This window comes from Uranotaenia lowii, chromosome 1 (assembly GCF_029784155.1).
Source record: "Uranotaenia lowii strain MFRU-FL chromosome 1, ASM2978415v1, whole genome shotgun sequence".
Taxonomy (NCBI): Eukaryota; Metazoa; Arthropoda; class Insecta; order Diptera; family Culicidae; genus Uranotaenia; species Uranotaenia lowii.
Genome location: NC_073691.1, coordinates 41,747,931 through 41,764,877, shown reverse-complemented (window position 1 = coordinate 41,764,877; position 16,947 = coordinate 41,747,931). Strand labels below are relative to the sequence as shown.

At 38.3% G+C, this 16,947-nt stretch overlaps 1 protein-coding gene across 1 annotated transcript; it reads right to left on the bottom strand.

The window, feature by feature from the left end:
- Window positions 1-13,273: 13,273 nt before the first annotated feature.
- On the bottom strand, window positions 13,274-14,005 carry LOC129759518 (uncharacterized). The gene has a single exon (XM_055756992.1). It carries the CDS (start codon window positions 14,003-14,005, stop codon window positions 13,274-13,276), a length of 732 nt encoding a protein of 243 aa, XP_055612967.1.
- Window positions 14,006-16,947: the final 2,942 nt, after the last annotated feature.

The following is a 16,947-nucleotide window of genomic DNA, read 5'->3' as shown; positions in this document are numbered from 1 at the left end:
CTAATTTTTTGCAAAGCGACGCGATTGGAACAAAAGATATCTGCGTTTGCGGCCATTGGTTCATTGATCCTTTTTCTCAATTGCATCTTGTCTCTTTGCGATAGAAAATTTATTATGTTAAATTTTTCACTTGAAGTACGCCAACCACACTACGTTTCAGGACTTCTCTTTTCAGAATCGCACAAGAGAGAAATGATTTTCTACAGGACAAAGAACTTCCATCACTCCTAAAATGTGCCGCCATTGGGTCACGCACTGTAGGTACTATTCAATTCAATCGATCCTCTGTTCTGCGGATTCTTATCAAGGGTTCACGGTCTTCATAATCTACGCTACTGAAAATTATCCTGTGGAAATTTCCTGTTTCAAATGTCCATGCATGCATTTACAAAAAAAAAAAGTACGACACCATAAAAGCATTTCTCACATTCACTGAATATAACCGACCACACCAAGTAGAAGATCATCATTTTCTTACATACCTTCAATAATCTCCAAAATCTTTTGTTGTTGGACCTTTCAACTGATAACTTTTCCCCACCACCATTGTCCAACCACTTTTCAGCTTTCCATTAAACAGACTCCATTACCAAGTAATGTATTTGAGCATATCATTCACACTCATATGTATATTTTTTTTCTCGACAGGATGGTATCAGACTAATTTTAACAGCATTTAAGCTACTGATCCTCCGCCAAAATTATACTTCCTCAGAATGAAACCCGACTTTCTTGAAACCAAACATTGAACTCCGCATTTAAGCCACTAGTTCATAGCTGAAATTATTTACCTGCCTTATTGGCAGAATGGAATCAGACTTCCTCATGTGCATTTAAGCACCTGATCCATTTTTAACTTTTCTAGTTTTTCACCTGCTTTTCGGCAGAATGGAATCAGCCTTCTCATTGCACATTTAAGTGCCTGATCCATTTCAACTTCTAAACTAATCTACGAAAACAAACTTTTACAATAGTTTTTCACCTGCTTTTTGGCAGAATGGAATCAGCCTTCTCAATGCACATTTAAGTGCCTGATCCATTTCTACTACAACCTGCATATTTGCAGAACGAAACCAGACTTCCGATTCGCATTTAAGCTACTGGTTCGTTTCTAATTTTTCTCTAAAATTCACGAAATTAAATCTCTAAAATAACATACCTGAACCTTTTCCTCTTACCCAACGCAATTGTTCTTTATCCTCGTCGCCAATGTAGAATCCTGAAATTTGTAGTAATCTGGAAAGGAGCAACTAACTTCCAGAGTACTAACTATTACTTTAACTCCCGTTGATAGTTCGAAGAAGAATGTTTATTGTTGTCTTTCATGATATCGAGTGTTGCTTTGATATCCAAAAATAGAAATAAAGAAAACCTTTTAATAAGTTACGATACTACATATATATGTATATACTAGCTGATCCCATACGAACTCCGTTTCGCTTCAACTTGGAATATGTCATGAACAGTTTGTATTAAAGCCAATTGCCAAGCATTTTCCAGATGCACTTTCGAATTCATTGTTAAGTAATAATTGCAAAAATCGTCTGCTACTAAATTTGAAATCACGAATCAATTGACCGTTCAAAAAAACTCTGTGTATAAATTTCAATTTGATTGTTGCATAATAACGCAATTATTGCCAAAAAGTTAAACCCCTTTTGGTAACCTCTTACACGCTCTTTTTTTTTAACTCAAAATTAAGTACGACCGAGGTTCAAAACATAGTTCGATTCTATGAACTTAAAGTTAAGTACCCTTTTTTCCTCCTTGCGATGGATCAAAACGGAGTTCGAACTGCGAACTCAAAATTGATCCCTTTTTTTCCTTCGGCGAGGGATCAAAGCTGAGTTCGACCTTATGAACTAAAAATTGAACTCTCTTTGTTGGACTGAAAACACTTAGCGAGTTCAGTCTGAACCGGAGCAGCAACCAACGAACACGTCGCAAAATTATGTCGTTCCGGAACAATTACCGGAAGATATGAAGGAACTTTATAATGGAATGCATGTTCACCGTGCCAGCGGAAAATTCTGTCCGTCATTGTCATCATATGGTGAGCGGCTTGGAATGTCCGGAAACTTCCGGATGTTGTTTACTTCCCGTGGGAAGTAACATCCGGAAGTTTTCTTTGACCGGGAATGTCAAAACTTTCCACCGCTCTGTAATTGCAATGCAATGTACCGGAACAGCAACATCCGGGTACAACAAATTTTAATCATCCTTTAATTCCCTGAAAATCAGCTACCCTCGAAAAAAAAAGGATAAATCCGAGTTCGGCTGCCGAACTTAGTATTGAGTATGCCTATCAGAACTTAGTTTTGCTATTGCCCAGTCGAACTCAAAGTTGAGGGAAGCCATCGAAGTGCTGTTTTGAACCAAAAATACTTAATTTTGAGTTTAAAAAAAAGAGCGTGTATACAATCTTTGATATCTGAAACCGACTGCCCGTCCCTCAAAACTCCCGTGGGCAAATTTTTGAGCAATCCATTTACATAATAACGTCAATATTGCTAAAAACAGTGAAAAATTAATTAATATGAACGACCCCTTTCGTCAACCCCTGGCAAAACATTTGAAATCTGAAATCGATTGCCCGTCCCTGAAAACTACCGTGTGCAAATTTTCATCCCTATCCTATTTATATAACGACAATATCGCAAAAATATTAAAAAGTTAATATGCCAGCCCCTCACACTAAATTTGATATCTGAATCCGATGAGTTATAACGACAATATCGCATTTACAGTGAATAGTCAATGTGGACTGTCGTAACCCTTGCTTTCACACTTTCACAAATATATAAATATTTCACAAAACTGACCGCTTACAAAATCAACTTTTTTTATATAAATTCGCACGACGACCGTTCGCGTTGAAATTAGTTACTAGAATGACCATTATATGTTTGATCTCTGTCTTCCCTACAGGATTTTCTCTTCATCTCGCTCTATGTTTTCACATCAATTCATCAATGTCATACGAAAGGGAGAAAATGGTCTCTTTTCGATCTCTTTTGTATAATCAGGAAGGTTGTCTCCGCTAAGTACACCAAGAAAATATCGATTAAATATTTTCACATATTTATGTACAAATTACAGGATCATTCAAAACATGAAAAGTCTACAATTCAAATTTCTTTAACATATACCGTTATTCACTACATGGACGACCCCTTTGGCCGACCCGCCCTTACTTGAATTTAGAATAAGTGAAATCAATTGTTTGTCTCTAATAACTCCTATGTGCTAATTTTTATCCCAATCTGATGTATAAAAACGTCTTTATCACTAATACCGTATTTGTTTTCTCCCCTCGATCAGTGTTCCACCGTACCCGATAAAAACAAACACAAATCGTCGCCAGTGTATTGCTACCTCACTCACTCACACGCTCTCTCGCAACACTGACAAAATTTTCGGGGCATCACCGCCCGATGGCAGTGCAACACCAGGTCAAAACCAGTGCAACACTGTCCGAATAAACAAACAGTTTCAAAACACCCATGTGCATGTCTTTTCCTAAACTGAGCAGAACTCCCATAAACTATAAATTTAATTATGAAAAAAGTATTTTTTTTTTGTAATTTCTTTATTTGAAACGGCTCATACCTTTAGGCTTTAAGGAGCCAAACTCGTTTTGTTTGATTACAATTGTGTGCTTATATCTAGTTCACTTTTTGAAGAAAAGATAGAAGATAGATAGGGAAATGTGAAAATAAAAAGAGTTATAGACGAAGATCAATAGCTTTTAGGAAAAGATATATTTCGAACATGTAGTCCAAGTCTATCACAGCCAGCACATCTCTCACTGGAACATAGGGTGGTTTTCCTCGGGCCCTAAGGGAGTCTATAAAATTCGTTCTGGCGACAAGATGGACCTCGCACGACCAAACAATATGCTCGATGTCATGGTAACCTTGGCCACAACCACATAGATTGCTGCCAGCAATATCAAAACGATAGAGAACCGCGTCTAAGGAACAATGATTGGACATGAGACGGGAAAATATACGAATAAAATCCCGACTCAAGTTCAATCTATTAAACCATGGTTTAAGGCTTACCTTTGGGATAATCGAGTGGAACCACCGACCCTGCTCATCCTCGTCCCATTTGCGCTGCCAGTTGACAAGAGAGTTTCTTCGAGCCAAATAGTAAAATTCGCTGAAGACGATTTCACGTTGATACGTGTCGCCTTCCATCGCTCCCACCTTTGCCAGAGAGTCTGCCTTCTCATTGCCCACTATCGAGCAATGAGAGGGATGAAAAAAGTATTATCAGAAATCAAAAACTATATTTTGTGATCTTGATAGGTACAAACTTTTTATTTCTAGTTGAAATTTCCCTTCCATAATTACAATCAGAACGGCCATGAACTTTGTTAAAAAAATCCATCAAGCACTTTGTTTTTCGGATTAAATTCCAGACACGATAAAAATTATAATTAACTTTTTTTCTTCATAAAAAGATAGTGAACATATGTACTTCATGTTAAATCGGTTAAGGAGTTTTTTAATGATACAACCGAAATAGTAATTGTCCATTTTTATCCAAAGATGTATGCTAACGACCTCGTCGGAAAACCATAGGATTTGTAAGTGCTCATTAAATTTCAATTTCAATTGGTTGACCTGGCCCTTTTGTTTCTTATTTATTTATTTATTTATTTATTTATTTCACACACCGTCTCGGATTCAAATTTCCTACAGACTGATCTTAATATCTAAGGTTCTTAATCCTATGTTTAAACATCGTTTTGGACACAGTAAAATCAAACAAATTGTTCACAACATTAAAACACTGAAAACAGCTGGTCAGAGGATTATTCTGTCCGTAAGTAGTGCGGTGCATGCCTAGCGCTAAAAGTTGTCTTCCTCGTAGATGTCTGGATGGTGCAAGAAAGCATACTTCATTAAGTAGAGCTGCACAATCCACGTTGCCGGTAACCAGATCAAACACAAGAAGCCGTTTTAGTTTTACACGTCTGGAAGAGAGGGTTTCTAAATTGATCAACACGCACCGACTCTCATAATCCGGAAGATTGATGGGGTCGTTCCACGGAAGTGACCTGAGAGCGTAACGAATGAATGATCGCTGAGCTCTTTCGATTCGAAGACTCCAAGATGTACGGTAAGGAGCCCACACGCAAGCGGCGTGCTCCAATACACTTCTCACCAAGGAACAGTAGGGGAGAGGCGGGCTATATGCGCATATTAAGGAAAGCACTCATTTTCTTCCATATTCCAATAGATAGGAGTCTGAAAACTATATGCACATGAGCGAATATCTGTTTTCTATACGTAAGAACAATTTTTCTGTTAAAATCTCTTACAGTTTTTGTGAAAATAATTTTATAATAAAAGAAGCCAAAATAGCCGATTTCCGAAACCGGCGGGCTAAATGCGCATATTTATGTTTTTAGCTATATTTCATTTACACTTGCAATTTTTTGAAATTATTTAATTGAAAATGGTTGAAACGGATGTTAAGCATACGTCAAGGCTGAAATTTTGGTGAAATTTTTTACATCACTAGTTCTTTAGCATGAAACATAGTTAGGTATGCCATATGGCCATATTTCATGGATATATTTTGTTCATATTGTATTTTTATCGGATCAGTATGAAGTTCTTCTTTTTTCGCTGTAAGATCATGATTTGAGCGTGGATTTAATGTTTCAATGATAAAAAGTAAAAAATTTATAAGACTTATCTATTTTTCTTGATATAGGCATTTAACCTGCCTTGATATGGGCATTCAGAACCTGTCTCTTATTCCAATATCTTATCATCTACAACTTTGCCAAAAGCTTCAATTTGTTGAATTTCCGATTTCCACATGAATAAGAAAGAAAAACCAAAAATTAAAATTTTTGTTCACAGAATCTGTACGCACGATAATTAAGGTTCAATATATTATAACAAAACTGACAAAAATCTTGTTTGAATTTAAAATTTTTTTTTGACTTAATAAACCAATTTAATTTTTTCATGCCATGTGATAAAAGCGTATTACCCTCAAACTGCACTGATTAGATATGATGAATCTCTAGCCATATCGTCTATCGGCTGTATGCGCATATTACCCAACATGCGCATTTAGGAACCCTTTCCCCTACACAGCTTTAAGAGTGTATACATCCTGAAAAGATTGTGAATTGCGCCTCACGAATCCAAGAACAAAGAAAGCCTTCGCTGTGATGGCACTGATATGGTCGCTGAACGTTAGTTTTTTATCTACGATGACGCCCAGATCGTTCATGGAGCTGACTTGATCGATGCTGGTACCGTTGATACTGTACTCGAAGCAGACATTGGAATAACGGCGACTAAAAGTTATGGACTTGCATTTTTTTATGTTCAGCTGCATCCCATTTTCCAAGCACCACAGGAGAAGCTCGTCGATGTCAGATTGAAGAGCGTGGCAATCTAGAACCGATGAGATTATATTGTAGATCTTAAGATCATCAGCATATAGCAGCATACAGGATTTCAGACTGAAAGCCAGATCGTTCACAAAAAGAACAAATATCAAAGGGCCTAGAATACTGCCTTGCGGGACACCTGAGGTCAAATAAAAAATACGCGAACGTGATGTATTGATCTTGACAAACGCTCTTCGATCGGTCAAATACGATTGAAGCCATTCGGTCATTCAAGGGGGAAGACCCATGTGAACCAGCTTTTCAATGGCGAGTCTATGAGGAACTTTGTCGAAAGCCTTACTAAAGTCAAAGTAGACTGCATCCACTTGTCGACGCTTCTCGATTTCGGTTGATAGGAAGTTGGTGTAACACATCAGGTTTGACACTGTGGATCGCTTCCTAACGAATCCGTGTTGATATTCAGAGATCAAGTGACGAGTGGCGTTATAGAGCACCGAGTGAACCATGCTCTCAAAGACTTTGGCTATGCAACACAGGATTGAAATTCCTCGGTAATTTTCCACGGAATTACGACAACCGGATTTATGTATCGGAGTTATCGAGGCGGTCTTCCATACCGTAGGAAACTTCCGTTCGTGAAGAGAACGATTGAAAAGCAGACAGATAGGCAGCTTCAATGATTCTGCGCATTCCCTCAAGAATACTGGTGGTAGTAGATCAGTTCCAGGACCTTTTTTGATGTTCAGCTTTTCCAGCTCGGATAGGACATCACGTTGCGTAAAGTTGAAGGATGATAGCGTAATGTCATGCGTAGGAATACCCTGTGTACTCGCGTCAGAAAGCTCAGGTGAATTGGGATTGTTCACGCTGCTGAAGAAGCCGGCAAACAGATTGGCAGATTCCTCAATTGAATCTGCGGACAATTCGTGGTACTTCATTTGCTCAGGTATACAGTTGCTCGACTTGCGGTTCTTCACAAACGTCCAGAAACTAGATCAGTTGTCCTTCAAGTTTAATTCCACTCGGTCGATGTAGCTACGAAATGATGCGGCTTGGCAATCGTTATATCGAGTTTCGAGTTGTCTTAGTCTTTCTTTATCCTGTTGGGACTTGGAACGTAGAAAACGCTTTCGGGCCTTGCGTACAATATTTCGAAGATGACGAAGTTCAGAGGACCACCACGGAAGTTTGGTTGTGTTGAGACGTCTTCGCTTACGTCGGATGATCCTATTCATGACATCAAAAAGCTTTCTGTAAAACAGCACCGTTGCGTCATCCGTTGATTTGTCACCGAGTAACTCAAGCCAGTTGATCGAAGACAGACTTTGATTCAACACCGTATAGTCACACCTTGCAAAGTCGAGCTCTAATTCACCGTAGTTTGTTGGAGAGTGTGCGTCACAGTTATTATTAATGGTAACGCAGAGCACGAAAGGCTTGTGGTGTGCATCTGGTCTCAAAAGACTTGAAGGGGGTTCAATCACATCAATGACACAAGTGTCACTAACGAAAGCGAGATCAAGAATACGGTCATCAAATACTTCTTAGCATGATTTCCACGCCTAAACCACGCGTGAACTTAAGGTCTCGTTATGCTTTTATTTTCACTTCACATTTTGCGAAGAAATATTGAAATCTATTTTGAACTCTAACAAAGAATTTCTGAAATATTTTTGCAAAAAGTTTTTAAAAAGTATTAGGTATTAAGGTTTTGTAGCATTCTCCTAGGCATTTTTTGAGGAATCTGTTTAGAAATCGGTTTTTAACAAAGAATATGGTTAAAGTCTTAAAGAAACAATACCATTTGCTTACAAGCAAAGCCTTTTAGAGTTTAAATAGTTGCATGTCAGAGTTCTTAGTTTAGCAGAAAATGACATAAAGTAAGAAGGTGTGTCAATTTCTTTATAATTATTCGCAACAACGACCGACGGCATGCACCCCGAATCTGGAAAAGGACCTTGGAACGCAGACTCTCTGTGGCTGGTGTGCCTTATGATGAGGCGGGGGCAAGAAGAAGCTGCTGTTGCCAAGGTTCAACTCCCGAAAAAGGGCTGGCTGACTGAGCAGAGCACAGATTGAAAGATCGCGTAAACGTCGACGAATTTGGTATGTTTGCCAAGTGACCGATCATGTACGTACATTGTACAGGTCCACATATGTATGAATCCGTTCGACCATCCGTCGCATAAATAAATACATGAAGTTGCATACAAATTTAATCCTTGACATTTCCTTTCTCGGTGCTGCAGTGGAAATGGCGTTGCTTGTTCAGTTCATTTGCGCATTAATTTCAAGAACCATCGCGCAGGGAGGATAACAAAAATATCATATCGTAATCCTTACAGCAGATCCCAAGCGTGCCGGCGAGATCAGAGTGGTATCCGATCAAGATTCTTTTTTTTCGCAATCTTCCGTCAGACAATCAAACTTCAACTCAGAATGACTGACTGCGTCTGGTTCACGTTTTTTTGGCTCGACGGATTATGATAATTTTTTCAATGTTACTGCACTTCAATTAATTTAAAATTGTTTTTAGGAGGATGTATGCTGTTTCCGCGAATGAAACATCTTTAATTTGTCTTAGTTTTAACACATTTTATTTATATTTAATTTCTCTGCCAAAAAAGGAAAAAGCAAGTACAGTGCCAATTTGCCATTGACCAGTTCGCTGCAATTGTCCAGTTGAGTGCGTTACCAAGGGATTTGAATTCACCCATAATGAGCACAGCATCAGTATTGCACTCGAACAGTCTGATATAGGCTGAGCTCTCATGAGAATATTTAGCACGAGAACATGCTGCACAACATTTGAATTGAATTTTTGCGATGATTATATATCGAGTTGTCGTTAAAAATTAATTTCAAGCACTGCTCGTTCGCACGACCCGACACGCAGAGACGGGTGTCTGCAAATGACACCCGTTTGCCCATATTTGCGGAACGCCACTTGCGGAAGGCAATGACCAAATCTGGAGCCACGCTACTATTTTATGCATAAATGTAGCTACTCGTATAAGTTATGCATGTTTCGGCCTAGTACGCTAAGTGCGGTACAGAAAAAACTAATTTTTTTTTCGATGCATGAAACGTCGAGATCTGGTGTTTCTCCAAAAGATTTTTTTTTGTCAAAAATCGACTTTCTGGGACCGGTCTCATTTAGGACCCCTACTTTTCATACCATAAGTAAATGACATTTCCTTTATTCTCAATAATCTCAAAATGCTCATTTATGCCGACGACATGAAGCTCTATTTGGAAATAAGAAATGAAGAAGACATCAGCATATTTCAGAATGAAATTCACATTTTCTAGCTGTGGTGCAATTATCTTAGACTCCAAACTTATACCGTATTTGTTTATGCCGAGTGTTGCACTAGTGTTGCACTGGTGCACCACTAGGTGCTGTCAAACTGTTTGTTTATTCGGACGGTGTTGCACTGGTTTTGACCTGTCGGAGTTCTGCTTACGGACGGTGGCCCACCGATAATTTTGCCAGTGTTGCGAGAGAGCGTGTGAGTGAGCGAGGTAGCAATACACTGGCGAGGATTTGTGTTTGTTTTTATCGGGTACGGTGGAACACTCCACGAGTGGAGAAAACAAATACAGTATTACTTTCACAGACCATTACAATACTATCATCCATAGGGCAAATAACATGCTGGGCTTTTATTAAGCGCTTTTGCTTTAATTTTCAAGACCCATACACAATAAAAACACTATATATTGCCTATGTAAGGTCTTTACTGGAATATTACAGCGTTGTTTGGTCCCCATATAAAATTTCACACGAAGAAAGAATAGAATCAGTTCAAAAGCAATTTCTACTATATGCCCTTCGTAAATTAGGTTGGACATCATTTCCACTTCCATCATATAAAGCGCGCTGCATGCTCATTGACATACAAACACTAAAAGAACGCCGCGAATATGCAATGGTTTCATTTGCAAACGATATCGTTTCGCAGCGTATAGACTCAAAAGAAATTCTATCAAAATTAATCTTTTGATGCACCCTCTCGGCAACTCCGAAATCGAAATTTATTTTTCATTAATCACTATTGCACAAACTACGCGAAAAACGGGAGAAAAAAAAGCATGATGGCGGCCTCTTACACAGCAAAAATTATTTCCTGTAAAATTACGCAAATGTCCTGTAACAAAAAGGAGCAGGACATTTACCGTAATTTTACAGGTCGAAAACATGATTACGTGACATTTAATTTTCAGTGTAAAACTTTTTTACAGGACATTTGCTGTAATAATATATGAATCTTCGTTAACTTTCAAGGAAAACAATTTAAAATTACAGGTTTTGTTAATTACAGGTGATTTATTTTAAAGGTTGCAGTTTCAGTGACACGTAATAGTCAAAAATTTTTTCTGTGTACAATCAACACTGCGAAACCATTGACTTTACAATGTCTCGGCAAAAAACAATATTTTCAGCGAAGAAATCTAAATTTTTAAGAAAAATTGTAAAGCAGACACTGCTTAAACCTATTCTTAAGGAAACACATATGTATCAAACTAGTCTACGTTACGGTTGACGAAAAAATAAACATAATAAACATAATAAACATAATAATCGGTCATTATTTGGAAAACCAGTCCCAGAGAGTTGATTTTTGGTAAAATTTTCACTTTACATGCATTTCTAAGTCATATGGCATCAACATTTAAAATTTGATACTCCCGATTTCCGTTGGTCCCCCTTCACGTGATTTTAAAACCCTAAAATCGTTTTTTACAAAACTTTTTTCGAAAAAAACACCAGATGTCGGCGTTTGACGGATTTTTGGGTCATTCGGCATCAAAATTTAAAATTCGATTTTACCGATTTCTTTTGGTCCTTGCTTTGGTCTTCCTTTTGGTGATTTTTTGGGTAAAAACTGAAACTTTGAGCGATTTGAAGCACTCCTAAATAAAGTCCAGTTGAGTTGGAATTTTGCACAGGTAAAATTTTTTTTGCCCAATCTACTAAATGTACTAAGTACTAATTGTCGGTTTTCAAAATTCGACCATGAATTTTTTTCCATATATCCATTACAACTCTTATAAAAATATTTCGAAATTCTTTGAAATATTTTCAAACTACGTATCCTAAAAATTACATTTGAAAGAAAAAAAAAAAGATGTTTGTTTGTTTTGAAATGATGCCAGCTGCCAGAATGATTTTTGTTCCGAAAAATAAATTTGTAGATGTAGTTTGGAGGGTTGTCCTTTGAAACAAAATGGACAGAATTGGCCTCATACCACTGCCAGTTAGTGGCATGATTCCAAAACTGGTCAAAAAAGTGGAGCTTCGGCGTGCTGCTGCAAGAACGGCAAAAGGCATTTCTCGAGGCACTCAGATTTGTAGATCTCGCCATTTACTGTGTCCTTTGTCACGAAAGGCTCACTCCTCGGACCGCAAGAGCAGATGGCCTGTCAAACGAGATATTTGGAAGCGAACTTCGACATTTTCTTCTTCTTAAATTTATCGTCCACATCTAACTTGCTCTTACCGGTGAAAAACTCCAACCCCGGAATTTGCTTTAAATCGGCTTTTGTATAAGTTTCGTCGTCCATCACACGGCAGCCATATTTTGTCAGCATCTTATCGTAGCGCTTCCGTGCTCAAGTATTAGCCGTCGATTGTTGCCGCTCACCACAGTTTGGGAAGTTCAGGACCTTATATGTATGTAGTCCAGCTGTCTTTTTTGCATTCTGGATTTGGGATTTGCTTTAATCATCCGCTTCACCTTTCCTCCGTCTTTTTGTTCTCCGGTTCCGGGTTTCTTCCATCTCCTTAGCCGTGGTCCAACGTCAACCGCTCCTGGAACCGCTTCAACACTCTCTGGAGACGGTTGAATGATGAATGTTCAACATTTTTCCCAACTGGCGGTGCGACAGGTCAGGAAATTCCAGGTGTTTGGAAAGAATTTGCTTTCTCGACTCGCGTTGGATCACCTCCATTTTCATTGAATCAAAAAACACAACTTCGAGTTTGACAGCATGTAAACAATACACATCAATGAGAAAGGGTGTAAAATTTGTAGAATAGTAGAAAAGTTATGCCCTGTGGAATGTGTCGCGATAATTTCGTGTTCGCCCTTCAACTGAACCGAGTTCTACAAATTTAGTATTTATGAGATGTCGCGGGTTTTGTTTTTATATAAAAAGAATACAATTTCATATGAATTATGCTTCTTAGAGTAGCACAACAGCGGTAAGCAGAAAAAACGAGAATTCTCGTATTTGGTCCCACTGTAGGCGAAAGAAAAATCGATTATATAAGTATATTATTTGTAACTTTCTCCATCAGCTTACGGTTTACCCATACAAATACAAAAATTTTGACGGAACAAAAATTCTTCTTTTTGTAGAAAGAATGTAAATTTAGTAGAAAAAAATGTTTTTAGCATTTATTGAAATTGATTAGTTCTGATCCGAAAGACTCCGGTTATCCATCTTAATCAGCAGAAGTCTTATTCCGTTGATAGATTCTCTGAAAGCTGGGAAAATTCAGTTGAAGCCTTAGATTATTTAAAACCAGAATCCTTAGTTTGCTATAATGTCGTCTGAGGAAGTCTCAATCAGTTATAACATTCTCTGCATGCAGAAGTTTTAATCCGCTGTAAATTCTCTAAAAGAAGAAGTCTCAACCCACTATAACGTTTAATAAAAGCTCAATGAGCCCAAAGGTTTATCTAAATGGTACAAGTCCCAATAGACTATGACATTTGCTACATGCAAGTATTCTGATTCCGAGACGTGATGCTGAAAATCTTTTGACAAATATTTAGATACGTAGTTACTTATTCCGGTGAAAAAATAAATATATTTCTTTTAAATCAACTTACAGTATTTTTTTATATTCAAGTAAATATAAGTTGAAAAAAAAAATGATCACTCAAATCGCACCTGCTTGCGATCGATTTCCAAAGCCATGAACGAGGGCCTCTTCAGAATCGATCTCGAGTCCAGCTCCTCGGCTTTCGACAGTTGTGGTAGAGGTTCAGTTTCCATACTTTTCAGCAATCTTATCTCCTCCTCCATGTCGTCGACCGCTTGAGCCGAACTTTGGACAGCATCCTGCAATCGACGTACCGTTTCCTCATCCGGCGCTAGCTCCAGCTCCATCTGGTCCAACTCGGCTGCTTTTTGCCTCAAACCGGCCTCCTGACGATCGAGAGATTCGCTTCGGGACGCAAAGGGATCTGGTTCCTCGACAACGGTTTCGGATTTGATTGCTTCCGGACTATCAACATCCTGTTGCGATTGTGCGATCTTCAGCAAGGTTCTGTCCATGGAAAACATTTCCGCAAACTCTCGAGCCTCGCTGCAAAATTCGACACGATCTTTCCAGATGGCCATCCGATCGGTGCGCGCTTTGCTGAATCGTTCCGATAGTAGGGCTTCCTGTTTCCTGTACAGGACCTTCCAGCTTTCAAACTTTATTTCCAAAACCATTTCCTTAGCCTTCAGCAGGTAGAGTTGTTTCAGGTTGAGGTCGTATTCCTGTTGAAGTTGAACGAGTTGGGCTGCGTTGCTTTCTTCTTCAGGGTTTTTCGGTGCGTTAGTTACATTTTTTTCGTCCGGAGCATCCGAATTTGATGCTTTAAGTTGTTCCGCACTCATGTCGATTATTTTGAAACGAAACGATTTGCTAAACACGCTGTTAATGGAAACACGTGGTTGAAACTGAAACTCTGCCTGCCTACTGTGATATGACATTTGTCAATTTTTGACTAATGATGTCAGTGATGCCAAATTGAAACTTAACTCACATTCCAAGTAAAGCACAAGGATTACCAATAATCCATTAGGGTAAAAACTTCAATGTTACGAGTTTTTACAAAATGCTATTTGAAAATGACATTCTTCACAAAACAGAAAATCAATTTTTTTTTCAAAAAAACATTTGGATTTCTAAGAATTATTCCTTATAACTTCTCATTCGATACAGATTGGATTATTACAGTCTCCGATTGCCATAAAACTTGGACCAGTACATTCAAAAGACCTATAATATACCGTCAAACGGGGCATCATGCAACAGCGGGGTTAGATGCAACATTTATATAACACCACACTGAATCATTTTTTAATTAAATGTATTGTAATAAAGTTATTTTTTAATGATTACAAAACGATGATGACATAATTTTTCGCATCTTAAACCAGTTTTTTTAAGTTTTTTATTCTTATATAAAATTTAAAAAATCGAGCAATAAATGTACAAATTTTCACATTTTTCGAGGCCGAAAAAAACTTTACCCAGTATGACGGATTGGCTTGGTAATATTACCTACAAACTTTTTACAGGATTCCTCATGCTATACCAACACTGTTGGTGTAAAAATATTTTTCAAACAATCACCCAATTTTTTTAAATAAATATTTTCATAATTCAGTCTGGTGTCTGGGGTAAAATGCAACAAAATGGAAATCAAAGAAACACCTTGTAAATCTCGTTTCCATGTGCTGGAATATAAATGTTTTGCATCACGCGTTTGTAAACATTGATATTTCATTCATCCAAACATTTATTTTTATGATTTCAGCTTGCAGAATTTTTCGTAGTATTATTTAACCCCTAAATGTATGCAGCATCCTTATTTTCAGAAAAAATGTGAAAATTAGTTTTAACAGACCAAAAAATTACTGCAATTGGTGTTTTCATGTGTAATGGTCTTTGAAGCATCGCAAATATATTAAAAACTTTAAATTTTCCTCATTCCGAGTGAAAGTTTGCCAAGCGACGCGTGGTTGTTTTCAAGCGGTTATAGAGATACGTTTTTATACTGATTCTGAAGGACTGATATTCTCGTGGATACTTCCCATAACTCTATTAGACGTTCGGTTATCCGATTGAGTGAAGATTTAGTGCAAAGGGACGTGAAATTCCCCATTTATTATAATTTTGTTTCGATTTCGATCGGAGTTGAAAGTGCTATTGTTTAGGGAAATAGTTGTGTTTACACGAAAACCACACGAAAATTGAGAGTCGCTCTCTCGAGAACCTCTCACGCAAGCACTTAGCTCCAAACGTGCTCTGCTGCGTGTTGCGTAGACGACGCAACGCATTGGTAGTCTCCCTGTGCGCAGAAGTTAAGGCGATAATACTAGAATAGAGCAGTGAAAGAAAACGTAAAGGTGCTTGTGCTGCCCAATGGCAGGCACAAGCGCCGGATTGGCGTTTAAAGCGCCAGATCCTTTACGTGGTCAAAAAGTGCTAGGCGAAGACCCAACCCGCAGACTCCCTGGATGGATTGATCCTTTGGGCAAATCAGGAGAACTGATTCTGCTGAGCCTACAAGCAACAGGAGAGGATGAACTCGGTAACCCGATCCAACTTCCAAAGAACCCATTTTTAATCGCAAAGACAATCGAGAACGAAGTAGGTAAGATCGATGGAGCACTGACTGAGGCCAGAGGAACGCAGTACATTTTAAAAGTAAGAAATCCTGCCCAAGCCGATAAACTAAGGAAACTAAAACGGCTAATAGACGATACCCCAATTACCATCAAATCCCACAACAAACTTAATCGCAGACTTTGCAAAGTAACCTGCCACGAAGTTGACGGTATCAGCGATGATGTTCTGCTCGAGGAACTGAAGTCGCAAAAGGTCATCGGTGTCAGAAGGATCCAACGACAAGAAGGTATAAAGAAAATAAATACACCCCACATTGTTTTGACAATTGACGGAACAGTTCTTCCTGAATTTATATTTTTCGGGCTTATAAGAACAAAGGTTCAGATATATTATGATTCTCCAATGCAATGTCGTTTTTGCTATCAGTATGGACATACGAAGAATCGTTGTTCAAATAAACCTATTTGTGGTAACTGTTCGATTAGTCATGAAGGCACATGTGAAGCAGAAGCAAAATGCATTCATTGCAACGGAAATCAAAATATAATTCGTCTGAGGACAGATGAGTCTCTCTCCATGGGTGAGGCTAGGAGGATCTTCACAGAAAGGCGGCAAAAGAACACGTACTCTAATATTGCCCAAACCCTACAAAATAACGAAATTACGAAACTTAAAGAGTCTGAAGCGAATGCTAGAAGAGAAACCGAAGACTTAAAAACAAAACTAAAACAATTTAAACAGCATTCTCAGCAGCTTCAAGTTTCACACCAAAAACAAATCAAAGACCTCCAATCTCAGATACAAGCCTTGCAAATGCAACTGGTAACCCCTAAATATCTGTCCCAAGCCGCTCAAGCCCAAACTTCCAGTGAAACTCAGGTAAGCAAGCAACCCGAACCGACAATAAGCTCAGAAGAAAATTCAAAAATAATCTCGAAGCGTCAAAGAAAGCGACAAAACAAGAAACAGGATAAATCTGGAACAGGATCGCCGCCACAGAAGAAAAATGATAACCAAAAACAATCCCCACAGCCTCAACGACATAGCCACAAACAAAACGAAACCCCAACCATGATAATATCGGAAACTGATACTGACTCAGAAACTGATATGTCTTACGACTAAACACTTTTCTCGCTATTCTTACAGATATCTCTTTAAATCATCAATGACCAATCAATCTAAAACTGCGAACACTGTC